General features: G+C 37.3%; 3 protein-coding genes across 6 annotated transcripts; all 3 read left to right on the forward strand.

Annotated features, from left to right (window-relative positions):
• Positions 1–3,112: 3,112 nt before the first annotated feature.
• On the forward strand, positions 3,113–9,395 carry LOC104634472 (keratin, type I cytoskeletal 20). 2 transcript variants are annotated; one of them, XM_010300999.2, is made up of 8 exons: positions 3,113–3,535; positions 4,302–4,384; positions 4,600–4,756; positions 5,904–6,065; positions 6,148–6,273; positions 6,421–6,641; positions 7,568–7,608; positions 8,277–9,395. In XM_010300999.2, exons 1-8 carry the CDS (start codon positions 3,113–3,115, stop codon positions 8,372–8,374), a joined length of 1,311 nt encoding a protein of 436 aa, XP_010299301.1. In that variant the 3' UTR covers positions 8,375–9,395. The 2 variants fall into 2 exon arrangements, with proteins under 2 accessions (XP_010299301.1, XP_010299302.2); XM_010301000.2 differs by having other exon boundaries at positions 3,209–3,535; positions 6,421–6,632; positions 8,277–8,374.
• A 1,470-nt stretch (positions 9,396–10,865) lies between these two features.
• LOC104634473 (keratin, type I cytoskeletal 12) lies at positions 10,866–14,453 on the forward strand. Of its 2 annotated transcripts, none has more exons than XM_075775449.1 (8): positions 10,866–11,510; positions 12,102–12,184; positions 12,416–12,572; positions 12,858–13,019; positions 13,118–13,243; positions 13,606–13,823; positions 14,061–14,143; positions 14,356–14,453. In XM_075775449.1, the coding sequence occupies exons 1-8, from the start codon at positions 10,866–10,868 to the stop codon at positions 14,451–14,453; spliced, it is 1,572 nt and encodes a 523-aa protein (XP_075631564.1). The 2 variants fall into 2 exon arrangements, with proteins under 2 accessions (XP_075631564.1, XP_075631565.1); XM_075775450.1 differs by having other exon boundaries at positions 13,606–13,817.
• A 4,505-nt stretch (positions 14,454–18,958) lies between these two features.
• Positions 18,959–27,392, forward strand: KRT222 (keratin 222). 2 transcript variants are annotated; one of them, XM_075775459.1, is made up of 6 exons: positions 18,959–19,175; positions 21,205–21,333; positions 22,106–22,326; positions 23,720–23,796; positions 23,980–24,085; positions 25,455–26,836. In XM_075775459.1, the coding sequence occupies exons 2-6, from the start codon at positions 21,229–21,231 to the stop codon at positions 25,666–25,668; spliced, it is 723 nt and encodes a 240-aa protein (XP_075631574.1). In that variant the 5' UTR covers positions 18,959–19,175; positions 21,205–21,228; the 3' UTR covers positions 25,669–26,836. The 2 variants fall into 2 exon arrangements, with proteins under 2 accessions (XP_075631574.1, XP_010299304.2); XM_010301002.2 differs by having other exon boundaries at positions 18,968–19,093; positions 25,455–27,392.
• Positions 27,393–27,526: the final 134 nt, after the last annotated feature.

Raw genomic sequence — 27,526 nt, forward strand, 5'->3', positions numbered from 1 at the left:
TTAAAATGCAGATATCAGATAATATATGTGCTCAACATCTATTTAGATAACTTGCTGTTACAACCAATAAAAATAAAAATAAAAATAAAAATAAAAATAAAAATAAAAATAAAAATAAGGCAGCCCATATTCTTTCAGGCAATACGTGGGCATAGTTCAAAGGAAGTGGAGGCTGATGACCACTCCCAGCTGACAACTGTAGAGCTTTGCAGATGTCAGCTATGACGAGCCACTTGCCCTTCAGCTAGTGCATGGGCATTGCCTTTGTTTCATTCACCGGTATAGATATAGTCTCTGGTGTTCACTCTCGCAGGTTCCAGTGATTTATACAACCATTCAAGATAAATTCCATGAAAAAAATGTATTGAACCAAAAAATAGGAGCAAAACCCACCTATGGTATGAACAATCCCTATCCTGATCTTAGTAAATATTCTTGCAAATATCCCACCTTATTTTTTGGGATAGAAGCATATATAAAATTATAAGACCAGAGAAATTGTCAGTAAACAATTCGGAGAAGAAAAGTAAAAGAACACTGAGAAAATTCAGCCCAATATCTTCTCATACTAGGTCTGCATGATGGTATTGCTCTGTGCTTCCAGTTGCATACACCTTGAACACTTTTGCTTAATAGTCAAGAGGATTCTGGAAGAAAAATAATTGTTGAAGGTTCAGCTTGACTCAAAGTAAGAACGAGAACCAAGGCAAATGTCTGACATAATCCTGATGTCCACTTTAATTCAGATCACTTATAAGATGAAGTTAGAGAAAAGTTTAGAAATCTGTATGTATCAGTGAATTTTATTTCTTTATCAATCTGAAATGTATTTTTATATTATTCTTACATTTCTAATTAGTATCCAGCTTCTGTAAATTTCAAACACCTGACATTAACAACACACACAATTAGCTTTTGATATTTAAACTATGTAGCTGCTTCTCCATATGTAAGTGGGATAGTGGTGAATACAAAGATGAGGAATTTGACCCACAAAAGCCCATCTAGACCTTTGATGACAACTTTTTGCATCTATAGGCGAACATGAAAGCTAACAAATAACCTTTGTCATTTGCTCAATAAAAGAAAAAATGGAATCTTCATGTGATGTTTAGAAAAAATACCATCAAGGAAACATGGAAACTAATTCGAATAAATACTAAGAAGACAAAGCAGAATGTTTACTCTTAAATAGACTATCATAAAATACTGTCAGAGATCTAGGCAGTGAAACACATAGCCAAGAGGTGTAACTGCAGCAGGATGTCTTGCTGTATTCCTCTTACAGCTTTAAAGGTGTAAGCTCTGCCCTACTACCATGACTGATTCTTACTCAGTCTGAGTATTTTTAATGAACAAAAAATGATCCCCCTCGAGGTTCTATAGTGACAGTTCAAATGATATGGCTAGTGTACTTTGGTTTCAACTGTTGTAAATGTGTTTCATTACCAGTTACACCCAAAGAAGTTCAAGGTCCAAAGACAATTCACAACATCCTCCTGCAAAAAATTCTGCCCTGAATGCTGATCACTTTGGTTTGGAAGAGGCATGTTTTCAGAATAGCCAAGTATGACAGCTTAACTCTTTGCCTTGATGCAATACTATTTAGACTAACCTGTAGCACAGTAACTTAAAAAACTTAACAGTACTCATTGCCTAATATCCCAGGTTAGGTGTTCTGAGAAACCTGAAGATGCTTCCAATGTACAGTTTAATGCCTCCAAAGCTTACTGTCTCACCAATTTCCTTGCCCCAAGGTTGAAGATCAGTATGTACAGCAGCTGTTTTCACTAATACGAGCAATATGTGTTAGTTGTTCTACCTGACTAGCTGTACATTAATAATACACTAAAGTACTGTCAGTGCAATGCCCCAAGGAACTATACCTACGCACTGCCCCAATGCACACCTGCCACATGCTTTCCTGCAGTACTAATGGCCCCCTCAGGAATCAGCTTCTTCCTTCGCTTTCCATTTTATCTCTGCATTTTCTGTATCAAAAGTATACACCATAGTCAGTTTAGGAACCTCAGTACCATTAGAAGTAGGATGGTTGGGTTTCTTCATGCACTAGACAAAGGCAGATGATTTCCTGTTACTGACTGTGGCAGCCGGGTTTGTGACCGACCGCCCAGCAGTGGAACTCGTTAGCTGGTACTCTCTTTGTCTGGAATATTGATGAGACAGGAGGGATACTTGTTTTGTTTTAACTTCAGCCACACAGGAGGGCTGGAAGCTAGTTATGCTGGAAGCTTGATCTCAATGCCTCCTGTTGCTCTATGGACTTCAGCATCTTAGATGTGAAATAAAGTGGGCAATGAAGATTTCCAATGTTCTTGTCCCTATTACTTTATTTATGGACAAAGTAATACTCTTTCTGCCTAATTTCAACTGTACTGAAAGCTAGAGTTCAAGTTGTAATGGTTTTCAAATACTAACTGAATGCATATTCAATGCAAGCTAACTACAACCACATTCACTTTCCAGTTAGAGTATGAATATTGTTTTGTGCTTACTATAAAATGAATTAACATGGTAGTTACAGATGCCTCCTTTCTAATAATTTATACACTGTTCTAGACTGCCCTGAGGCTCAAACTATTGCTAACTCAACAGAAATATATACTTGATTGCAAACATAAATATTTTAAGTCTCTTGTCACATACAGTCAACTCCCCTTTCCATTTCAAACACTGCACATGGAAGTTATAATCTACTTGTTTGTTCAAAAGGACTAGGGAGACTATGGCTGCAGGTATACTGTTATAAATGATTCAACAGTTTATTTGTGTTTTATCTTTTATTCAAAATAATAACAAAGCAAGCCAAACTACCTGGGGAGTTTTCCTCAAATACAGATAAACAGATGGAAACGCCTTTGCATCATAGGGAGTGTGGGGGCAATATGCTGTGTGCTATTTGTGCTGACACCAGTTACATTATGTGTAATAATGTGCAATAAACCCCACCAACAGAGGTGGGGCTTACAACTATTGTGCTTCCTCTTTGAAACACAATATAAAGGTTTACAGAGCACACACTGCTCTTCACTCCAGCTGCTCGCTATCTCTTTAGATTTAGCGGTTTCATTTTAGAAGACAAAGAACACAAATGGCATTCTCTAACCAAAGCTTTCAGTGGGGTACAAGCACCCGCTTCCAACCTACTGCACCCAGTGTCAGTGGTGTAACCTCCAGGAAAATAGCCATGCAAAAGATCCAGGCACCTAGCGTCTATGGGGGAGCTGGTGGCTATGGCACCCGCATATCTACCAGCACCAACTATGGACAAGGCGTCGGTGGGAAGTTCCAACTCAGTATTACTGGTAATGATGTGCTGCTCACCGGCAATGAAAAATTAACTATGCAAAATCTAAATGACCGTTTGGCTTCGTATCTGGAGAAGGTGCGTTCACTAGAGAAAGCAAACTCCCAGATTGAAAAGCAGATCAAGGAGTGGGCTGAGAAGAATACCACAGACGTAAGGCATGACTACAGCTCATACTTTAAAACAATTGAAGATCTCCAAAATAAGGTAAGCTATCATATAGCCATCTATAAAGATATGAATTGCAATTATTGGGGAGATAGATAATAATCTATTGTAGAAAATGTACTTTTCCAAATTGCAATTGTCTCAGCTAAGAAAAATGCTTTATTTGGATCAGACACAAATTAGTGACAGATTTTACATAATTTGTAATACGAGATATATGTCTGCAGATGTGAGTAATCTCATACATGAAAAATCTTTGAATCAAAATTAATTATTTCTATTTGCCTTAGGTAATTTTAATTAGTGAAAACACTGATAGTAATTTACGTATCTAAATATAGTTTAGCATCTCTGGATTTCAAAGTCTTTTTTTAGAGAAGACTGCCAATGCTCAGAAAAAAATAATAGATCACTACTTGAAATAGTAAGTTACCACTATAAACAATAAAATAGTCCCACAGCAATCAGCTGACAGGTTTGTCAAATTATGTTTCCAGTCAACTTCCTTAATCTTTCCCCTCTTACTTTTCACCAGTTCTATTTCCCATCCTTTAGAAGCAGATCCCTTCCAGAGAGCAGTTCACCCTAACTATTTTATATCCCTATTTTATGACAGGATAATTTGCCTTTTGGAAAGCCGTAATTCCTTCTATGCACTTCAAAGGAAACTTAGCTTAAACTTAGATGACTAATAGACAGCTGAAGTTAAGCAAGATGAAGCCCACGTGCAGTATTAATTTCCAGAAATGGATCAAGTGTGCATTTATGTGCAAAGATTCGTCACTTTTCAACCATTCCTTTTTAGATTAGTGCTGCACAGTTGGAAAATGCACAGTTTATCCTGAAGATTGACAATGCCAAACTGGCTGCTGATGATTTTAGACTGAAGTAAGTTCCATGATAGTTTCATAAATTCTCTTTCATGCTCCTCTTATTCATGAAAGCTTCTAGTTATTAGTTTCAAAGCTGAGAAGTAAACATTTTCTAATGTAAAGTTCAATAAAAAGAAAAAAATTACAACTAAGGCTGTCCTAGTTACCGATTCTAACACTTATGTGAAACAGTTGCATCTTCATGGTGACAAAACAAGCCCTATTTTACAGGTATGAGAACGAATACATGCTCAGGCAAAGTGTGGAGAGTGACATTAACGGACTGCTGCGAGTTCGTGATGATTTGACTTTGACGAAATCTGATTTGGAGTCACAGATTGAAAGTGTGAATGAAGAACTAGCTTTTCTTAAGAAGAACCACGAGGAGGTGAGAGCAGCTGAACAGAGTCAGGGAGGGATTTTTTTAAAGTGGCATGCATAAACTCAGCCTCACTAGGAATAATGAAATCTTCATGGTTAATCTTAAAGAACATTACACTTACGGTGGGATTCAGCTCCAGATTAGCACATCCAAATTTAGGTACCTACTCATATTATCTACGTGAATGTGCCTACAGTTCTATTATAACCAACTGAGAGACAGTCAGTAAAACAGACACAGCCTAGGGAGTGATGCAGCTCACTGCAGAGCAAACTCCTATGGCTGCTCAGCAGGGACACCCTCTGGTCCCTCCTGGTTGTAAGAGGAGCTCTGGCTCATGCAGAGATACCTACAAGGTAGGTATGTGTACCAGCCATCTTCTAGGAGTCTAAGCTCAAACTGAACCTCACCCTCAGGATTACATTTATAGTTTCGAAGACCTACAAAGGTAAGAATGTTAGACAACCATGGTTTATTTCCCCTTTTCAAGTAAAGACACAAACTGAAATCCTAAATTCAAAATGGCTGTTAAACACTAAGAAAATCTCAGTTACGGGATATGCCCAAGGTTTCCTCTTAGTGTCATACTATCAACTTCAAAAGTGTAAATTCCTTGTCACATTGCAGAAAATATGTTTGTTAAGCATTGTATTAGAAAGAGCCAACCTAGAAAAACAGCCAGCCTAGCCAACTACTTAAAACTGTGCTGTGCAGGACTGAAGCATTTGCATCGTTTCTGGAAGCAGCACAACTGCACGGTACTAACTGACATCCAAGCTATTAGGCTGAACAGCTCCAGAAACTGAAACTACAGAATGAAGGTTTTCTTCAAGAATACTTTGTGGTTTAGGAGTTGCTACCCCACAAAAGTATCCAAATGAGAACCATGACTTCTACACTCATTCCATAGATCTGGTCCTGAGGAAATCCTCTTTTTATAATATGTTTATCTATGATATAGCATTCATTGCTACAACATAAGTAAAATGTTCTAACATGAGGTGCACTAAACAGTACTCAAGGTGATTAAGTTATCTTGCCTGGAGGTGCTATTTAAGAATGACTTCTATGTCTGTAGATTTTGAATTTGCTCCAAATATTCAGGATTGGAAGTCCCCTGTAGCTGATGCTAACACAATCCTCATTGCTGTAGGACGTTGACAGACTGCGCAAACAGGTGGGCAGCTCAGTTACTGTAGAGGTGGATGCTGTGCCAAGCATTGATCTTGCAACTATTATGGCAAACATGAGACAGCAATATGAAGAAATGGCAGAAAAGAACCGTGAAGAAGCCAAAGAACAATTTGAAAAGCAGGTAAGGTCAATTATTTAAACATCAGCAGGAACCTCAGTCATGTTTAGCTGCAGTTTACAGTCCTTCCATTTTTGCATTTCAGACAGCAGTACTGAACCAGGAAGTAGCGATCAATGTTGAACAGCTTCAAGCCCAAAGGAGAGAGATCACAGAGCGGAGACAAATCTTTCAGAATCTGGAGCTACAGTTACAGTCTGAGCTTAACATGGTAAATAATAAAGAGTACTTGAAATAAAGACTGTGTTTAGTAGACAGTTACACAGACAAATATAGCAACTGAGAGGCTTTACAATCAAAACATTAAATGTAAAAATGTAAGTGAATAATACATCTCTGTCCTTTTCATCGGCTGCAGAAAAAGTCTTTAGAAGACACTCTGGCTGAAACTGAAGCCCATTACAGTTATCAGCTAAGCCAAATACAGGAAGCAGTTGCCAATTTAGAGGCTCAACTGAGGCAACTCCGAGCTGATATGGAAGGTCAGAATAACGAGTACAGTATATTGCTGGATATCAAGACTCGCTTGGAAATGGAGATCGCCACGTACCGCCGTCTGCTGGAAGGAGAGTACAGCGGGTGAGGAAATACATGCACTTTGCTTGTCCATTTAGTTCCACATGACAGCAAACAACGTTGCAAATACTGCCTCTATTCATAGAAGGTGAAAGTGTAAAATCTGTCACTTTCCAGGTGGTTTGGGGGGAGAAATCTGTTGCTCAGTTCTGAACTGTAGATTCAGAGAGGGCTGCAGCTCAGGCTGGGTTTCAGAAGCTGCTGTGGAAGTTGGTTGAGTTTGTCTCTCAGCCTCTGCATAGGCACACACTGTTACTCTGTAAACTGAGTAGCTGGATAGATGTTCACGCTACATAAGCATCAGTAATTCAATTTTGGATCGACTTGTCCATAACTGTAATGACTGCAGCTTCTGAAGGCCTGGGCTAACCTGGGCTAGATTTTTTTAACCTGGTTTAGACACCACAGCACCTAGTCACACTAGAGCAGGCACTCAACAAAAGCCTATGCATCTTTTCTTGAGTCCATGGCAAGTTTTGCAGCCTGCCCTGGATTATGCTCTGCTCTACCTTTGTCACCAGTAGCCAAGGTACTTAAAAATTTGAAGAAGTGGAAGTGAGCTGACACTAAATATTCAGAGTTCAGTATCCCACATTCTGTAGTGAAAACAGCAGACAGCTATGAAAGCGGGGCAAGCAGAGAGTGGTATTTTCCCCCACTATTCTGCCCATTCAGCTATTCTTGCTCGGGAGCTAGACTGGGCATATCTGCATGAAGTCATAGCACTGCAGAAACCAGTCTGCAGATTAATTTCACCTACAGCTAATGCTTAGCAAGTTTAACAGAGAAAACTCATTTAAACACCTGATTAAAGGTCTTGATGAACGGACATTACCTGTCTTGATTAAACATACAGGAGATGTACAAGGATGTTTCTTCAATATGTTAGGTGCCATATATTTATATTTTTTAATTTATAATTTGAACAGAGATGTCCAAGTGGATGTATCTACAGCAGAAATTGAAAAAGGTATGTCTCTCCAACTTCCTTATTTTTTGATGGCTGCCTGTTGAAATGTAATGGAACTAAGTAGCCTGATACAAAATAACACAGTTTCAGAGCAAATAACCAGTGGCATCTTACATCAAGAAAGCAATCAACTGCATGAATAGATAACCTAGAGGGATTATACTAAGCCTGGTTTTATCTGTATAACTCAGGTGCCCGCAGTAAAAGCACAGACTCCTCAAAGAGCCAAGAGAATGACAGAGAATTATTGAATTTCCCTCTGGAGGACTGCAGAAGCATCTGCTTCTCTCTGCTGACTACACAGGGAGACTAGGCTCCTAAATAAAGCGTCCAGTTTAATAGCAAAATATTCATTTCAAAGTAAGACTATTCCCAGGTTTTAGGTCTACAAGTTCATACTAAACTGAAGCAAAACTATAAGGAGGGATAGTTATTCAACACAATGTCCACTATAGTATTATGGGTAACATACAGGTTGTTCAAAGGAAGAGAAATCATACCCTGTATACCCCAAAAGTCTACTTCACGATAACTGTGCACTGAAAAGAAGCACAGCTAGTAGATAGTTATCTATTTTCTCATTGGTGGAATTGCTGCTAGTACTACAGTAATATTTTTCTGTCAATATACATTGCATTCAATTAATTCTCTTTCCACTTCATTACCAGAATCAAGTAAAATTAAGAAGATCAAGACAATTGTTGAGGAGGTGGTTGACGGCAAGGTTGTCTCCTCTGAGATCAAAGAGATTGAAGAGAAGATGTAAAAGGCACCAGTGGAGAGGAGACGCCTCTGAGCTTCTTGGAGCTGATGCCAAAACTAAAAGATTAAACTTTAGAAAGAATCCAATATAACGCTCCCTAAAACCCAGAAGGGTTGTAAAATGCCAAACTATCAAATCAAATCTCAAACAATCTTCTTATTTTCTCTTTTCTTTTTTTTTTTTGTTTTTTGTTGTTGTTGTGTGGGAGTGTTAATAAAAATCAGTAAGTTACAAAGTACAAGACTTTGGGTTTACTTACACAGTGAACTAAATACCTTGATTGAAAAAAACCCACAAATTATAAATGTATAATTGTTTCCAAGACAGATAAAAACTGAAATATTAGTTTTTACTTACATCAGAGTCTTAAAATTACATTTAAAAACTTGCTCAGTAAAAATTAGAAAGTCAAATGACTTATAGCATGAATTTACTATCATTTTAAAAATAATCTAAATTAAATTTAGAAAAATACTGAAGCAATGTTTACTGTTGAAGTTTCAAAGCACTAAGCTGGTGAAAGTCATTACATGAAGACATGGGACAAAATTTGATCATATGCTTAACAAGCTCTTGATAGTAATGGACTCTTCTGAAAGCACTATGGGAAATTTTTCATTTTTTCAGAGTGTTCACTTCAACATCTGGTGTCTTAACTTTTCTCACACTTTTAACAAATTAATAAATGAAAAGTTTTTAGAAGAGAACTGCTATTTCTGAAACCTCATCAAAACTTTACAAAAAAGAATTTACCAAATACCGATGATACACTCTCTATCAAATACATTAGTTTAATTGCAATCCAAAGTTTAGCAATCTGTTTTTCTCTTACATGCTAGCACATTTAGAGTAGATTTGTTTTTAAAAATGCATTAAAATGTTGATTCAGTGCACCTTTTCTGAAATTGAACTACCATTCAAATGTAATGCAGCTTCACTTCAGTAAAAACTGATTTTCAAATAAATAGGAAGTGTCAATTTGCATTTCATAATAAATTAAAATGAATAAATAAATTGAAGAAGCCTGTTTATTATTTTTCACTATCTGTGAATGTTTATATCACCAGAGACTATAGCAAGCAAAGATATTTTATCAATAAGAATACATTTTGCCTTTCGGTTCGGAAAGACCACCATCTCTGTTAAGCCTTTCTCTACCAATAGCTGCACGTACCCTTTCGCATTCAGTGTAAGTCTCCTATGCCACACCTGGATCTTCAGTTCAAGGAGTTGACATTTTCCTCTTGACAACATAAACACAAAAAACTCTTCCTTTTGAAATCTCACCTGTCCAGTGCGTTTATTTACTGTGCATAAACAGCTGCCAAAGAAAATAATCCTTTGCTTTCACAATCATGAGTCAATGATACCGGGCTATCAATTAATTTCTACATAAATGCTTTACTTAAATCTTTGATCTACTGCTCATAACACATTTCCGCCCAAAAAAGCACCCATGTTTCTGGATGCAGAGAAATTAAAAATGAATACATTTCAGTGGTCAAATCAAATTATATAATTAAGCAAAGGATGGGACAAAGAAAAATCAATTTTCTGTTTACCAAAATAACTTCAAAAGAAAAGTATATTGGTTTTGAAGAGTTTCCATGCCTAAACCTGCAAACAGAAGAGCTGTATTTGATCTTTAGATTTATATTATAAACAGCATAAAATACAGAAATCTTTTTCCTTATTTTGAGATTATAGCACACTATTTAGAAGAAACAGTGGTCAGTTTTCAGCTCCAAAGTATAAACTGTTGGTATAGGCTATGCATATTACACAGAGATACTTCCATGATGAAAGGTTTAGGGCAGAAAACACAATTACAAATTATATTCGGTATAATCAAGTCTGTTTATGTTTTCACATTAGTGGTCAACCTGCAGATCACTGAATGTCCATATGCCTATTCATACGCTTTTGTTGATCACTTTCCTTGCTTCTTATTAAACATACAGGGAGCACTAATCTGGCAGAGGTTCATGCCAGAAAAGTATTATGAAAAGAAATACATTTTTGACATGCACATGGGGAAGTATGATAGGAAAGGGATCATTCCACAGACTTAAGCGTAATGCTATAATAATAGCCCCAAACCAAGAAAGCAATGAATATGTAATGACAAAAAAATTATTTAAGAAGGATTCAAATGCGAAAAGAAATTTTTGTGCTCCATTGCACATGGCAAAACATTATCGTGATGTCTTAGCTCTACTCCACCCATTTCCCCTCATGGAGCAAATACCTGGAGGCTACCAGATTTCCACTCCCATTGGCAATTTAGATTGGAGCGTACCATTTAGTTTGGTCAGGACATACTAAACTGACTTCCCCTCCGAACAAGAGAAAGAAAGAATTAAAGGTCTTCCTAGGAGGTGGGGACTACTGCTGAAACACCCACTGTCTTCCCCATATAAAGGCTAAACTGTTCTCTGATGTGCCTGGCTCTGTGCTGGACGCTTCGTGTAACACTTCGGGGTACTCGAGCACCATGGCCCTTTCTGTGCGCACAAGTGGTGGATCCCGGCAATTTTCTTCACGAAGTGGACTTGGCGGGGGATCTCTGAGAATGTCTAGTTCTAGCGGTGGAGGAGGCTTTGGTGGCAGCGGACTTGGGTTTGGTGGTGGATCTGGCGGAGGTTTTGGTGCTGCTTCGATGCTTGGTTCAGGCTCTGCCTTCAGTGGGGGCTTTGGGGGTAGCTCAGGTGGAGGCTTTGGAAGCAGCTTAAGTAGCGGCTTTGGTGGAGGCTTTGGTAGTGGTTTAGGTGGTAGCTATGGAAGTGGCTTAGGCGGTGCTTTTGGGGGAGGTTTAGGAAGCGGTTTCGGCAGCAGCTCAGGCGCTGGTTTTGGAGGTGGCTTTGGCAGTGGCTCAGGATCTGGTTTTGGAGGTGGCTTTGGCACTGCTGGTGCTGGGGATGGTGGCCTTCTTTCTGGCTCAAAAAAAGAAACTATGCAGAACCTCAATGACCGCCTGGCGGCTTATCTGGACAAAGTACGATCTCTGGAGGATGCCAATACTGATTTGGAGCGCAAAATCCGCGAGTGGTATGAGAAAAACAGCTCTGGAGCTGGCATCCCTGGATCTGGGAATGACTATAGTAAATATTATCCTATAATTGAAGATCTTCGAAACAAGGTAGCAAAGCAATGCTCTTAACATATCTTTGCATTTGTAATTCACCTAACAATATTTTGGATAAAAATAACAACTTCCTTTCAGAAACCAAGAACAAATTTATTCTACAATATCAATGCTTGTAACAACATCTGTCACATTGCACTGGTATCATGTGTTGAACTTTTCTTGTAGATTAACAGCAGTTCTGTTATATTACACACCACTGTGTGACTTGGTATAATTTGAATAGAGGAGAAGGCAGTGATGGAATCTAGATCTACAAACTCTTGTAGATTACAAAGTTTGAATTTTAATAAGTTTCATATTTCTTAGATGACAAATTCAGTTCCTGAAACAGACAGACTACCTTGCAAGGTCTTCAGAGATTATAAGCTACCTAGTCATAGAATGCAAACCAGCATTCTACCATGAAGTGAAGCATGCTGATTTGCAGAAGTTGAAAATCTGTCCTATATGTTTTCATAGTAAAGAGTCTAACAAATTACATCTAATATTATAATTGTATTTAGAATTACAGTTACGTAAATAGCTATATTGAGCTGCAAAGCCATTGGGTTATAAAATCCTTCTCTGAACTTTGTATTCCAGATCATGAATGCAACTATCGACAATGCAAGAATCATTTTGCAGGTCGATAATGCCAGACTGGCTGCTGATGATTTCAGACTGAAGTAAGTATATCTTAATATTATAAAAACTCTCAGTAATATGTTGAGGAAAAAACTATTTTGTATTAAAAAAATCTCTTTCCTTGTAGAATGCTTTAACATAATTATTAAACAATATTATAATAATAATGTGTATTAAGATTTCATATTAAAAGCTATATAAGTACATAGTAATAATATGCATTTGACTTCATTTACCATGTAAAAAATCATATTTAATGTCTTTCTTTACAGATATGAGAATGAAGTGGCTCTTCGCCAGAGTGTGGAAGCTGACATCAATGGTCTGCGCAGAGTTCTTGATGAGCTGACCTTGACAAGAGCTGATTTGGAGATGCAGATTGAAAGCCTGAATGAAGAACTGGCTTATCTCAAGAAGAATCATGAAGAGGTAATTTTTCATTTGTTTGTGAATTCATAACAAGGCAGATTGAACTCTGAGATATCAAATTATTCCCCTATTTATGCCAGTGGCAGTTCCTTGGTTTCATTATTTGTTTTGTTTGCTGTTCTTTTGTGAGTTTACTAAGTGAAAGAATAAAAGAAATATGCACACAAGCTACAGATTCTTGTTGAAACAGAATTTATATGACATATATTTCTTTAAATTTAATTTTTGGTAGAACTATTTTGTCTTGTACTAACAGAAACTTTTCTCTATTTTAAACATCTCCAGGAGCTTCAGGGTATCCAAAGCAGTGCACTTGGCCAAGTCAGCGTTGAAATGGATGCTGCTCCAGGAACTGACCTGACCAAGCTTTTGAATGACATGAGGGGACAATATGAAGTCATTGCTGAGCAAAACCGTAAAGAGGCTGAAGCATGGTTCAATGAAAAAGTAACAACCAGAGATAGCAAATTCAGTGAAATGCATATAAAAATGAGTTAAGTATTGGGCATGGTAAAGTTACACTCTATTCTTCCTTGTCATTTCAGAGTGGGGAGCTGAAAAGGGAAATCTCCACCAATACTGAGCAGCTTCAGTCAGGAAAGAGTGAGATCACAGATCTAAAACGGACTCTCCAGAGCCTGGAAATTGAACTGCAATCTCAGCTTGCCATGGTATGTTCTGAGGAAGCCGCTAACTAGTCAAGAAGAAATTTTCCAACTTCAAAAGTGTTGTTAGATCTTCTAGTATTCTACAGGATTTATTTCCTATCAAATCCTGCATTCTTTTAGTTCCTAAATAGTAGTAATTTATGTAATTGGATTGCAAGTAGCCTCTTATAAAGCAGACGAACTTTCACGTTCACATTCAGTGAAGCAGCAAAGGCCAGATTTCAAACTGTTATTTCAAGAAAAAAGTAAAAATCTCTAAGTTACGAGGCTATTACTTACTCCCATTAAACTATTTCACTTGGGTTTGTCTTTGTAAAGAATTTTTTTTCCTCAATCAGAGATTACTTAATATCCTTCTTACACAGAAAAAATCCCTTGAAGACACTCTAGCAGAAACAGAAGGAGGTTACTGCGCTCAGCTTTCACAAATCCAACTTCAGATTGGGAACCTGGAGTCTCAGCTGTTCCAGGTCAGGGCTGATATGGAGCGCCAGAATGCAGAGCATCAACAACTTCTAGACATCAAGACTCGTCTGGAAATGGAGATTGAAACCTATCGTCGCTTGCTGGATGGCGAGTTTGTGTAAGTAACTAATTTACGTAAATTATCTCCTTTGTTTTATCTTGTGTAGCAATATCCTTTCCAGGAAAAAAGAGGTAAAAACAAATGGTACATTCACCAAAAGACAGTAAGGTACATGCAATGCTTCTGAAATAATTCTGAGATAATAAACCATTCTGCTCAGTATTTAAAATAATGAAATTTCTCCTGATCCTGACAAACATTCTGCAATATTGCCTGTCTCTGATTCACTTTCAGGAGCGCAGGACAGGGAGTTACATTTGAAAGCTCATCCTTGACAGGGTCCAAATCACAAACACAATCACTGGATTCTTCTCAGGGTAGGTAGAACTTCATTGAATAACATTTTGTTTCTAAAGTCATTCTTACAAATAAAATAATACATGCTATTCTGTTTAACTACATCATAGTGTTCATCATAACAAGAAGCCAATTTGAAAGGAAAAGGATATAGCTGTTCATGTACATGTGCTGCTGTTTTATAATTTTTAACACTTTCATAAATATTTTTTGTTTTGTTTATGATGTTTAGATCCTACCAAAACTAGAAAGATCAAGACAATTGTCGAAGAAGTGGTAGATGGAAAAGTTGTTGCATCCCATGTTAAGGAAGTTGAAGAGAAGATATAAGGCACAATCTGATACTGCAAAGGATCCAATCACTCCATGTTTCTTTCAAAGCCAAAATGGATAAATAGTTTTGTTCTTTTGTATGAAGTGATCAAAAGAGATTAGCTTTTTACTAAGAGTCTTTTATATAAAACAAAGCCTGCATTTTTATTCGTAGCAGTCATGCAATATATTTTCTGCTTCAGTCTGTTGGTATTACCTGTATTATCTTCATGGTGTTCTTCAAATATATCATCAATTCTTTGTTCAATAGCTAGAAATATGGTGCACACATTAGGCATTTAATTAGCTATGCTCTTTAATTATTTTAGCAATTAATAGATAAAGTAATTTTGCTATTCTAACCTCATTTTCCAGTTTTCTTGACTAATAAAAAGGACTTGACAAGCTTTAAGATATTAGCCTCCCTTTATTCTTCATTTAGGACTGCTCCTCCTGATCCACATGCGCCATTTCATTGGGTAGCTTGCTTTACCATATACTACGTGCGTGGTATAGTGCTCCCCATTAATTTAAAGAACTTAATCCGATGCTAGAAGGTGCAAATGTTAAAAAAACTGTTGAAGTATGGGATTAAAGGAATACATGGTAATTTATCATTTAAAGCTATCAATTTAAGAGAGAAGTCATGGCAAATGGAACAACACATTGCAGAGGCTGGAAGCACAGCGGGAACTTCCGGCCCAGAGTGCCCTCTGGTGGAAGCACAACCCACTCTTGGCTTTGATGGCCAACTCAACTCACTAGTGAAAGGAATCTCATCTAAAACAAAACTGCCAACTGGAACACAATCCCCTTACGATTTACACCTAAGCCTCTGTCTCGGGCCGAAACGTTGATGATTTTTGTGTGATTCTCAGATAAGACAAGAAAGTTAATCAGACCTCTGACATGTATATTACGGTGTCTCTAGACTGCAAACACTCTGCACATTCTATCCGTTCCCTTAATCATTTGACCCCAACTAAAATTTTAATGGGAGCACAGATTTCATGCTGTGCCTCTATTCTGCCTTTTGTAAAATCCACTACTAGCATTTTTTCTGCTTCCTACTTGGAACCAATAAAAGCCAGGGTAATTAAAACAATAATCCAAGAATTAAATCAGCATGGTAGAATTGCAACATCTAAAATCCAGTCAGTTAAAGAAAAGACACTGTGATAAATAACCCAAAGGAATTAAATAGAACAATCTTCTATTTATACCAACACAAAGAGGGAAGAACTTGAAAACCTATTGAGTAAATTCACCATCTTCAACAGTTCAAGGAAGTAATTTCTTTTCTAAAAGCATGGAACACAAGTGTATCTCTTTTTTTCCCCTTTAAAAACAATGTGGATAAATAAATGAAAAGAATCTTACTACACGTGATGTATTCCAATAAAATGTGTGCAGACCACATTTTAAAATTAAAATAATTACAATATAAATTCAAATAACAATATCAGAAATAGACAAATTGAGGTTGTTTATGTAGCTGGGTATGATTATCAACAGTATCACTATAGAGAAATTTTAAGAATATAGGTTGAAGGAAATTTTTTCTCTTCCTAAGACAGGACAGCATTCATCATCGTTCTTCCTTTCCTATCCATAATGTTTTTCTCCTATTTGGAAAACCCGAAACCATAATATCTTCACCATTATTGACAACATCTCCATTTTGAAGAGAAAAATGTGTGTGTCTCACCTTCTTCTTCCAAAGACACATACACTTTCAGTATAAATGTAAACAAAGAAAGATGAAATAATGTACATATCTCAAGGACTGCAACTGTGATTGCTGTGAAATCATTATTCCCTACATCGTTCAACGTGGATTTCCACTGAATAATCATGCAGTTTACCTACATACACATTGATCCTGAATTTAACATTGTGATCTAAAAGACGACTGAGAATTACCTAGGGTGCAGTTTTGATGCACGTAAAATCTAGAAACCACTCTAGCTATTGTGTTGTGAGAATGCAAGAATGGTAAACCAAAGCAGTCTGCAATCACTACAGCATTGTTATGTTGTATCACTGAATCCAAATAATTGACGCACAATATCTGAACTATAAAGTTAACTAAAACCCAACATCTGTAATAAAATATGAGCATTGAAAGTAGCTAGAATTCAAAAGCACATAAATTCTAGTAAAGATACAATTGCTTACACCCACCTACCTTTAGTCTTCAAGGATCTCATAGCCAGATGTTCCCTTTACATCTGAAAAAAAAGAAGGGAAAAGAAAGCATTAGTGTTAATTTATTTTTTAAAAGCTTTTAAAAATTTGATCAACTGCCAAATGTTTCACTCCTGGTAATATGAAGATTCATTCATCCATAGATGCTTGTTGATCTATAAAGTTTCGTTTGTGGGACCACATCCGAGATTCCTAAGGGTCCAGAGGGGAAGACATATGAACAGAGGCTGAAGTCCCTTGGTTTGTTCAGCCTAGAGAAAAGGAGACTGAGAGGAGACCTCATCACGGCCTACAACTTCCTCACGACGGGGAGTGAGGGAGCAGGCACTGATCTCCTCCCTCTGGTGACCAGTGATAGAACCCAAGGGAACGGCATGAAGCTGCGACAGGGTAGGTTTAGGTCGGATAGTAGGAAAAGGTTCTTCACTGAGAGGGTGGTTGGACACTGGAACAGGCTCCCCAGGGAAGTGGTCACAGCACCGAGCTTGATCGAGTTCAAGGAGCATCTGGGTAACGCGCTCAGTCATATGCTCTGATTCGGCTGGTCCTGTGTGGAGCCAGGAGTTGGACTCGATGATCCTTATGGGTCCCTTCCAACTCAGGATATCCTATGATCCTATGATCTTCCCTGCAGACCTCTATATTGTATCACAAACTGAGACACTTTTGGGTGCTAGACAGCCTTGATTTTGCCTGATGGAAACAGAAACCATTCTGAGTTCCAGGGAGTTGAACGGAAACTGTAAACAATTAGCATTGCAATGCAAAGAAACAGGAAGATTTTAAATTACATTGCAAGTTCTTATTTGCTTAAATACATAGGATCTTCCTATTAATGCGTATACTTTCCTAAGGTAGTATCTGATGGATTCCTAATGTTTTTATTATGTGACTGGTATCATACCATCAATGAAAAACACTGTCAATATTTTGGTTTTAGAGTTACAAAAAACTAGAATCATTAAGGCACTTGTAGAAAAGATAGTGGACAACAAAACATTCTCATCTCAGCCCAGGTCAGCTGAAAAACAGCCAGCTAAGAAAAATAAAATCAGAACACAGGATCCTTTTACATGTGCCAGCAGACAGAGCCAAGAACAAGGAAGCATTATGCACACAAGGAGACTTTTAAGTGGTATAATACTCTGACTTCTAAAAAGATGAGTGTCTTGTAAAAGTTTACCGTCGTTTTTTCTCATTTTACTTTACATATACTTATTTGGAGTCTAAAAATGCATTCTACTTAGTGATTTTTTATTTTTTACTAAAATCTGTTTTTTTAACTAAATATCTGCATTGCCCATTATTTGAAAAAACTTTGAAAAATAGGCAAGAGCCATTCTTAGCAGACAAGATCGCTGGGATCACACGGTAGCTACAGCGAGCCCAAAAATGAAGAATTATTTGCAGAAAATACAGCACGGCAGACAACCTATACTTTCTATGTCCCTGGTAGCTGTCAGGAAAGGTATAAGAATCTCACCTATTCTGCACATTCTGTGAACTGCACACACTGCCGCATGGCAGAGGTGCTGTAAACACCTTCAGAGACAAACCAGACATTTCTTCTGACCGCAGTTAGCTATGTTTTAAGTGTAAATTCACCAGAACTTTGCACTCTGCAGAAGGGGAGCCAAACCCCTCGCCATAAGGTGCACAAGCATTCTTCACCACTAGGAGTGCTGGTTCCTCTCCCTCTTTCTGTGTTCCTGCCCATAAAACCACCAAGATGTTGGGGGAGAGGATGTCCAGGAGCCCGGCTCCTTTTCAAAGGGGGACAGTCCTCAACACTAGATCAGGTCAGACACCTGAGGCTTTGCCTCACTGAGTCTTAAAAACCTTCCAGGATGGAAATTCTGTAACATCCCAAATGACCTGCTCCAGCGCTGCACAACCGCCTGGTGAAGGCACATTCCAGCAGCACCGTCACCAACACACGTGTATTGTGGGGAAGCTGTTCCCTTCCCCTCTGCGATTGCACCCTCACGCTGTGCTGCTGGAATTTTGTCCTTTACTTTGTATCTCTTATCCTCACATCTTTGAGATTATAAAAAAAACAAGTTCTAGTGTAACAAAACCATAAAGACATTGTATATATTCATTTCAGCACATAATTTAGGAATCATTCTTTTAATCGCTGCAAAAGTGGCAGACCTTTGCTTTACTAAACTTGCTTTTCGAAACGATTGGAAGCCCCTGACCTTCCAGTGCATCCTCAAAAATAAAGCTCTGCAGCTTTAAAACCCGCCTGTGCTTTCTCTGCCTCTCTCTCACTGCAGGCAGTGAAGGCTCTGCAGCAGCCGGCTCATCCTATCAATAAGGTTCGGTTAGCCAAGGTGGAGGATGGGAGGAGAATGGAACTGTCCCAGCTCCTCAATGAGATCAGGGCAAAGTATGAAACGCTCATCACCAGAAATCAGATAAAGACCATCATCTCAGCAAGGACCCAGGTAATGACTTCATACAGACATACACCTTCCAGAGTAAGGAGACAATCCCTGTCTATACAATTCCTCCCTCGGCCTCTATGAGGTACAGTATTTCCTTTTCAATGCAGCATATTATTGGGGAAGGGATTTTGATTTTACTGCAGTAAGATGTGAACTAGAAGATATGGAAATAGATTTTGCGTAGGGTATGAAATTCACACTAAAAGAATGCTGTGTAATTCATCTGGATGTTTTTCTGTACCTGCAACAGTGATATTGTTGTGATTTAAAAAATGATGACATATGCTGTAACATAGTAACCTCTAGCACCATTTAGTTATCCCAGAGGAAAAGAGAATCTTGAAAATCAAAGGCAATGTAAAGAATCCATTTATATACAGAAAGCTTTACCATTTTTAGCACCTGTATTAAAGAAAACTGTACGTTTTCAGGAACTATTTTATATTGTTCACACTAAAACTATGTCATACTCTTCAGCAAATATAATTTGTTCTTTCATACAGATTGATTAAATGTTATCAACACACAATGCTACTGTTAGAGATTTACATACAAAACATGTCTAAAAGCCAACTGAACTTTGAAATAAAATGGCAAAACAATTTTTGAGCATCAAATGTCAAGAAATTCAGGGTGAAAATTAGGTATTCTATCACCCTGTTGTACTTCTTAGGTATTGCAAAAATTCTGGAGGTTTTTTTTAACCACAGGCCAGACTCCTGCTGCAATCTGGCTAATCTACACAGTAATCCAATGGCATACAGCAGCTGTACAGTAGATAGTTAAGCCAAGTTTATGTTTGTGTCTGGCACAAAGCAGACAACGTGTGCTGATATAATCTTGTGACATAAATTCTGCAGTACCCAGGCAAAAAAGGATAAGCAAAGAATACTGAGTGTTCACTTGTGGATTAGCCAAATCTAGATTTTTCACCAAAACAATGGCATGGTAAAATTACAATAGGTAGGTATGTTATGGAGGTAAAAAAGAAACTTGTTTTACTTGCTTCATAAGACCTGGATTAATGAGTTCATTTCCTTAGAGTTGATGGCATCATAAGAACCTACATAAAGCAATAACATATGCAAAAGAGCATGTATTGTTTCCAGTGCTTATTGCATCTTCACCACTTGCAGTAAAACTCAGAATCAAAAAGGGTAAATAACTTTCATTAGCAAAACAATCATTCTGGAAGTTAAATGCATGAACATATTATCTAAATCAAAGATGAGCCCAAATCTAAAATGACCCCACACATCCTCAGGGTTAGTTAATAAACTACTTTCAATAGGGAAAAAAAAGGGCAAAACTCCACATTTTCTTGCAAACACAATACAGTGCTTGTCTGAGTATTTACTTTTTTGCCAAGATAAAGCTTCAGCCTTAAGGATGGCAAATTATCTCAAATAATATTTTAGATCAGCATGAAACTGAGAACAGGCACTTCACTTCTGAATTGTCACACTTAACATGGGTGACAGCATCTACTCAGAGAACACACCAATGCCTTCCTTCCTGTGATAAGTAAAACTTAAATAACCTGTCCTTAGAGGACAAGGAAAAGTGCAGATTTGGATAAAGATGCTATTCATATTTAAATCAATGGAGGTACTTCCTCTCAAATGGCAATTTGAAATCTAGTCAATGACTATATCAGGCAAAACCATAATTAGAGCAATTGTCAATTGTGACATGCATGCAACTGCTTAAAAGTGCTCCCTCTCTATAAAGCTGTTCTTAGAAATCAAAAATACATTAAACCCAAAGAACCTTATTCAAACCTGGAGGCTTGAACTGACGGCAATTCCTCTAATTTCCATGAAGTTAAGCCTATTTACTCTAGAGGTGAATAAGGTCTAAATACATCTGGTTAATTTGTGTGGGAATTCCTCTACAACAAATACGTTAGGGATAAAGATGCGGCCAACTACTGCCCATCAAACACAGCAGGATAAGGGATTCCCATCTACACGGTACATGAAGTATTAACTCAGCAGTATTAGCTTTAACAAATTTATGACTCTAAAAAAATTGCAACTAGAGATTTTTATGCATCTATTTCATTATTTGTCTATTTTTAAAAATTATTATGTTATTTATATCCCCTGTAGCAAGACGAAGCTACAATTATAAGAATGGACAAAGAGGCAGAAGCATTAAAGGCAGCCAGAGCAGAACTCTGCGAAGCGAGACGGCAGTGGCACCATATGCAGATCGAAATTGAATCTCTCCACGCTGTGGTAAGCATCATAACACGAAACTTGAAATCTCCTTGAAAAAAAAAATATTTTCTTGACGTAAACTATTCCACAATTCAGTTCATGTAACAATCACATCCACTACACAGCAGAAATACAACAAACACAGAAACACATAGCTTTGTGGTGGATTTTCAGCTCGTTACGCAGAGCACTAACCAGCAAGCAAGAACTCAGGCATTTGCTCACATTTCAGAGTATCATATGTTTTGATTCAGGATCTGCCATTCAATATACACGTGTTTTCATGTTTTCACACCTGCCAAACATGTATTTGCATGATACTCCCTCATCAAGTTCCCAGTCATTCTGCCTAACGAATTCACATCAGGTTTATACCTTTCTTTGAATGTGTGGACCAAATTTATCAATTCGTTCATGATAAAATATGTCAGCAATTTACTGAAGTCAGTAATATAGATAAGCTACAAGAGCACACAGACCACTCAGTTTTCACATAGTGCTGAGCTGGATATCGTTTTAACCATCCAGGTAAAATCAGAGATATATAAAATCAATGGTAGTGGATTGCTGGTACAACAGAAGGCTAAATTTTTTTATCCTATCTTAAATTATTACAGACTTTACTGGAAAATTTCTCAGCAAAAGTATTATCTTGAAAGCTTTACTTCTGCTCCTAAAGAATATTCTTAAAAGAACTGGTGTAAAAATACACAGCTTGTTAATGAAAAGTACGTATAGCGTCTTTACACATACACTTTCCAAACCTTAAAATATGAGTTAAATTTCACAGGAAAAGGGTTTGGAACGTTCATTGCGTGCCACAGAGCAGCAGTACCACATGCAACTGCAACATTTAGAAGCTGAGATTGAATGCTTAGAGAAAGAGCTACTGGAAGTGAGAAGAGGTATTGAGAAACAGCTTCGAGAGCATGAAATTCTCCTGAACACGAGGATGAAACTGGAGGAGGAGATAGCAACATATCGCAGTCTGCTTGAGCAAGAAGAGAACAGGTACTTCTTGTTTAGAGCAAAAGTACTCAAATTAATCTTCTATTTCAGAACTTCTCATTGAAATCATCATTCGAATTGTAAATAAATGAACCAAATGTTAAAAAGTTACGGTATAAAATCCTTAGAAATGTAAGGATCATAACTTAACTTCACTGATTCTGCACTTTCTGGAGCTGAGTATCTCCACGATGTGTTGCAGATAATAGCATGCTTACTGCATCCTCACTCCAGGCACTGCATGTTGACGTAGACTTTGTAACCCATTACCTGCTTGACACGGGTTCTGTTTGTCTCAGACCGTTGATGAAGCAAGTCCACACACGTGACATTCTGGGAGAAGAGTTCACATCTCATCACACGACAGATGTCCATTTGCATGGAGTTCATACCACTCAGTAGTATTCAAAGTGTGTTAAGGCACATTAGGACGCTATCGAAGGATATGCCTTCCAGTGAGATTTTGCTTGGATTGTAACTCCATGTCTGCCCTTTCCCTGGCACACAAACACTGGTATTTTGAAATGTAGACTGAGAGAGGCAGCTATACAAAGGTAAACAACCAAGAGGATGAGAAAAAGGCAAAATATTGCATCTTGCACTCAGAACTGGTATCTTCACAAATCAGGTGCATGATTCTGAAATCTTTCAGTGGACCATTGCCTCCCTCAGTCCTTTCTACAGAAAATGGAGGGTTTCAGTCCAGGAACCTCACACATTTGCACAAGAAGATTCCAGACAGGGGAGTCAGTTTCAGATTTAACGCTTCTAACTCTGTAAAAATACACACAATTCAGTTTTAATAAAATTTAATAGGTCTCCCTGCAACACAACAAACTGACTTACCAGTACCTGAAGGGGGCCTACAGGAAAGATGGTGAGGGACTGTTTATCAGGGAGTGCAGTGACAGGACAAGGGGGAATGGGTTCAAGCTGAAGGAGGGTCGATTTAGATTAGATGTTAGAAAGAAATTCTTTACTGTTAGAGTGGTGAGGCACTGGAACAGGTTCCCCAGAGAGGTTGTGGGTGCCCCATCCCTGGAAGTGTTTAAGACCAGGTTGGATGGGGCTTTGGGCAACGTGGTTTAGTGGAGGGTGTCCCTGCCCGCAGCAGGGGGGTTGGAACTAGATGATCTTTGAGGTCCCTTCCAACCCAAACCATTCTACGATTCTATAATTAAAAACTGTCAGAAAGGAATGATGAAATTGCATAGATATTTTCAGTAACTTTCTTCAGTTCTATACTCAGAATGAGAAATCCTAACAGTTACTACAAGCAAACAGAACTTCTCATGGTGCTCTTATTTTTAGATTTTTCATAGCTGTTCATAAGACAAGTTTTGGATTAAAGTAATTCAATATTATTAGATGACTGTAATAATTTTTATTTTTGCAGGTTTCGTTGCTCTGTACCTGATCAGAAGGACGACAAAAAGCCTACCACTAGCAAGATTGCCTTTACACTGCCTTTGAGTGAGTTCTTGGGCACCTTCCCCTTAGGGAATTATGGCCCTAAAGATGGTTCCGAACTACTGACAAATTACTGGATATTACAAAATTATCTTCTTCCAATACAGGAAGAAGAAAAATACCTCTAGGTCCTGTGTCCTGACCTACTCTTCTGCCTGCCTAGTATATCTGCATTTTCTTTTACAGATGGTGTGAAGAAGCATGAAAATGAGAAAGTGGAACTGATGACAAAACAAGCAGTCCTAGATGGAAATATTATGAAGGAAAGCACTGAAGCTCATGGCACTGTACAGTAAGATAAACGTGAATTTAACAAAATAACAACTAAAAGTAAATGGTGGGCATTATATCTCAGTAGCTTTGAGTTTTCCTTTGTTTAGTTTCTCTTATATCATACCCACACAGCCAAGAAGCTCCAGAAGAACAGTGATAGTCCTTGAAGGTGTATTGAATGGCATGTTTCACAATAAATTAAATTTTAAAGTTCTTTTTATTAGCATTTACTTCATAAGCTAACAATATCATGATGATGCTTCTGATTTGTAATTTCTATTTCTGTCAAGAATGAAACTATGAATAATTCATTTAGTTAAGGCTGAAAGCAAAAGAGCCCATAGCATGTTTGCAAAGTCTCTCTGGGGCATATTTATGCACGTAAATTCAGGCTTGGCTGCTCTAACTTGCTATTTGGAAGGTCCTACGTTTCACCAATTACCAAACAGAGAACGGAGAGCTTGGCTCCTAAGTGTGCAAGTGACAGACTGTTAGTTTGTATTATTGACTTTAAATTACTTTAATAGTATTGGATTGCCTCATTCTTTTTTTTCTTCTGCTGCTCTTCAAGCTCTTTTGTAGACTAGCATTTAGCATTACATTTAAAACAAACTGTAGTGTGCCATGTCATTAATACTTAACTGTAATGAGCGGTTGAAAACATGTAGAAATCCTGATTAAAAATTAATGTCATCATACGGTACACCGTACACATTCCATACCTGAAGCTTATGTTCATACATGAGCTTTGCTCATCTTACACAGTCTGTCAAATTTGCACAGGGCCGCTTGGCTGGTAGTTTACTCTACCTGAGTAAAGCCCCAGAGCTGGACTTTTAGATCCAGATCCTGACACATACTTAGAGGATTAAATCAATAAGGTTTGAGTACCTAAATATTATTGAATCAGATGGATTTTCAATTCTCTGTATTTTACTTCTGCCCTTTTTTTCTTTTTTAATTTAAAGTAGATCAACATTCTAAGGTTTGGATCTGAACTATATTTTTCTCCTCCCTATTTTGAAGGCTTTCAGATACAGGAATTCTGTCGTGCCCACTGGTGTACAGAGGTTTCTTGCAAAGTTTTTGAGCCTGGATTCCAAAATTTCTCCTTGGAAACAAACTGCCTGCTGTGTTTAGAGCAGTGGGTTTGTATCCATGTCTACTTAAAAGTACAAAACCAAGAATATAATGAATCCTCACCCTCTCTTTAGCTTTTCTGGAGATGAACCTGTGGGGAAAAAAAGAAAATTCTAGTGTCTCAGTACCCATCTAAAATAACTTGAGACTTTATTATGCAATTTATCTCTATGTTTTAAAAGCAGTCCTGAAGATAAACATTTCATATTGCCTGAAGGATCATAAATACATTTGCTTTATTGTTTCAGGACAGAAAAAGTGGATGAAGTTATTAAAGAATGGGAAGGTTCTTTCTTTAAGGACAACCCTCGCTTAAGGAAAAAATCAGTTTCATTGCGCTTTGATCTCCACCTAGCAGCAACGGACGAAGGATGTTTACACACTAAAAAGAAAACTCTTCCCGACATTGAAGTCAGGCTGGTAATGAGGAGATCTTGCAGTATTCCTTCTATCAAACCTTAACCTACAGCAAATTAACCCAAAGCTCATCTCCAACGAGCTCTGGAAATAAACTGTAGATGGACTTACATGGCCTGCTATCTTGCTACAACTATGAAATCTTACTAAGTACTTTGATTAATACAATAAAAACATAGAAGTCTTTTAAAAGAAAGGGAGAAGAGCAAGGGAGTTAAGATTCCAAGAAACCTAACTTCTACTAGTTTTATACTCCGGGTGCAGCCCTTTAATTTTCTCATTATTGTTGTTTTGTAGAATTTCACCAAATAGTACAAAAATTAAACTATAACTTTATACTTTGACATATTCTGCCTTTGTAAAAGAGAACTTATTTTCTCTTTCTGGAAATGAGAAATGCATATTTCATTCTCCTAATTATTCAATATTGCATCCACATGACTGATGAATCCTTGTAATAATTTATATCACAACTGTCATACTTCTTGAAATATATTTTAAAATAATACTTTCTAACAGCAAAAATTACATACAAAGATGCTCTTAAAATACATAAACTACTAATGAAGAATTTTCTTTTAAAAGTGGCTGGTATTTTTAAATTATTTTTTTTTAGGCAACAACTGAGCAAAAATGTTTTTCCCTTACATAATTATACAAACATCTTTTAAAGTGTTGTTACAAACCAATAATATTTTAGCCATATTGTTCCATTGATTTTGAAACAGTAATTTCCATTGAAAATCAATCATTCTCTTATTTGGCCACACATATCTCTACTACAACTTTCTTAGCCATAGCAAGTAAAATTATACCCTTTAACTTGTTCAAATGTAAGGAGTCAATCAACCATTTTAATGCTGGTATTTAATTAATTTTGTGTATGATAACAATGTGAATTAAAATATTGTCAACAAATTCCTCTTCTGATGGATCTTATAGGTAAGTCATGTCTTGATCTAGTACATATAACAAGTCACTATTACACCAGGGTACAACTATCATAGCTTCAAATTAAACAGACAAAATAAGGGCTACCTATTCAAAGTAAAATTCTACCATACCCATTCAGTATTCCCCACTACTCCTCAAAGTAGCTATGGGCAAATACAAAGTACAGGAGATGATCTTGCATCTTTACACAGAAAAAAACCAGAAATACAAACTCAGACACACTTCTTTATAACATTATGAGACAAATTTCAAACAAAAATTCAAACAAAATTGTATTAAGATGAGAATGAATGTTTATGAGGATTGTTAAGAGGCATGGATGCCACAAACTCTCACCAAAATCACTAGGATTGCAGGGGCTCAGGATCTAGAACAATCATGTACCGTATTTGCTGGATTCACAGCAGCATGTAAAAGATTAATTTAAGTGTCAGTATTTGCCTTATTACTTACGGCATGTGTTACAAAAACTGATACCACAAATTCTTTCAGTGTTAAGTTATGCTTCTATCTTTTGTTAATGGTAAGAACAATGCATTTATATTGGCCACAGTTCTGTATCTACTGTATGAAGCTGGCTAACTATCATTAACCTTAATACTGATCTGGTGTTGTTAATACTTGAGTATTTGGCATCCTGAATGTATTAGCCTGCTCTAGTATTTTCACTATGCAGCATTTTTTGTGCTTATACTCTGTACGTTTTACAATACTTGAATTTAAACTAAGTTTTAATTGCTTTAAGGCACTTTAAACAGGGATACAACTTTACCAAAGTAAATGATAGTACTACAATAAAAAGGTATTAAAATTGAGTTTGCCCATGCTTATTTTGTGAGTTTTAAAATGTATACCTTAAAAGGAAAGAAGTAACAGAGAAATACAAAATTAAAGTTGTAGAAAAGAAAATCTGTAGTGCTGCAATCAAGTGTTTTCTAAGCTCTCCTCT

The sequence above is a fragment of the Balearica regulorum genome, chromosome 24 (genome assembly GCF_011004875.1).
Source record: "Balearica regulorum gibbericeps isolate bBalReg1 chromosome 24, bBalReg1.pri, whole genome shotgun sequence".
Classification (NCBI taxonomy): domain Eukaryota; kingdom Metazoa; phylum Chordata; class Aves; order Gruiformes; family Gruidae; genus Balearica; species Balearica regulorum.

Excerpts from the sequence above, each read along its gene's own strand:
- LOC104634473 (XM_075775449.1), top strand. The coding sequence starts at position 10,866 with ATGGCCCTTTCTGTGCGCACAAGTGGTGGATCCCGGCAATTTTCTTCA. Across the intron at positions 11,511-12,101 it reads TTGAAGATCTTCGAAACAAG|ATCATGAATGCAACTATCGA; the intron begins GTAGCAAAGCAA and ends TTTGTATTCCAG. Across the intron at positions 14,144-14,355 it reads ATCACTGGATTCTTCTCAGG|ATCCTACCAAAACTAGAAAG; the intron begins GTAGGTAGAACT and ends TATGATGTTTAG.
- KRT222 (XM_010301002.2), top strand. The coding sequence starts at position 18,998 with ATGGAACTGTCCCAGCTCCTCAATGAGATCAGGGCAAAGTATGAAACG. Across the intron at positions 21,334-22,105 it reads TTGAATCTCTCCACGCTGTG|GAAAAGGGTTTGGAACGTTC; the intron begins GTAAGCATCATA and ends TAAATTTCACAG. Across the intron at positions 24,086-25,454 it reads GAAGCTCATGGCACTGTACA|GACAGAAAAAGTGGATGAAG; the intron begins GTAAGATAAACG and ends TTATTGTTTCAG.
- LOC104634472 (XM_010300999.2), top strand. The coding sequence starts at position 3,113 with ATGGCATTCTCTAACCAAAGCTTTCAGTGGGGTACAAGCACCCGCTTC. Across the intron at positions 6,274-6,420 it reads TACAGTCTGAGCTTAACATG|AAAAAGTCTTTAGAAGACAC; the intron begins GTAAATAATAAA and ends CATCGGCTGCAG. Across the intron at positions 6,642-7,567 it reads CTGGAAGGAGAGTACAGCGG|AGATGTCCAAGTGGATGTAT; the intron begins GTGAGGAAATAC and ends TAATTTGAACAG.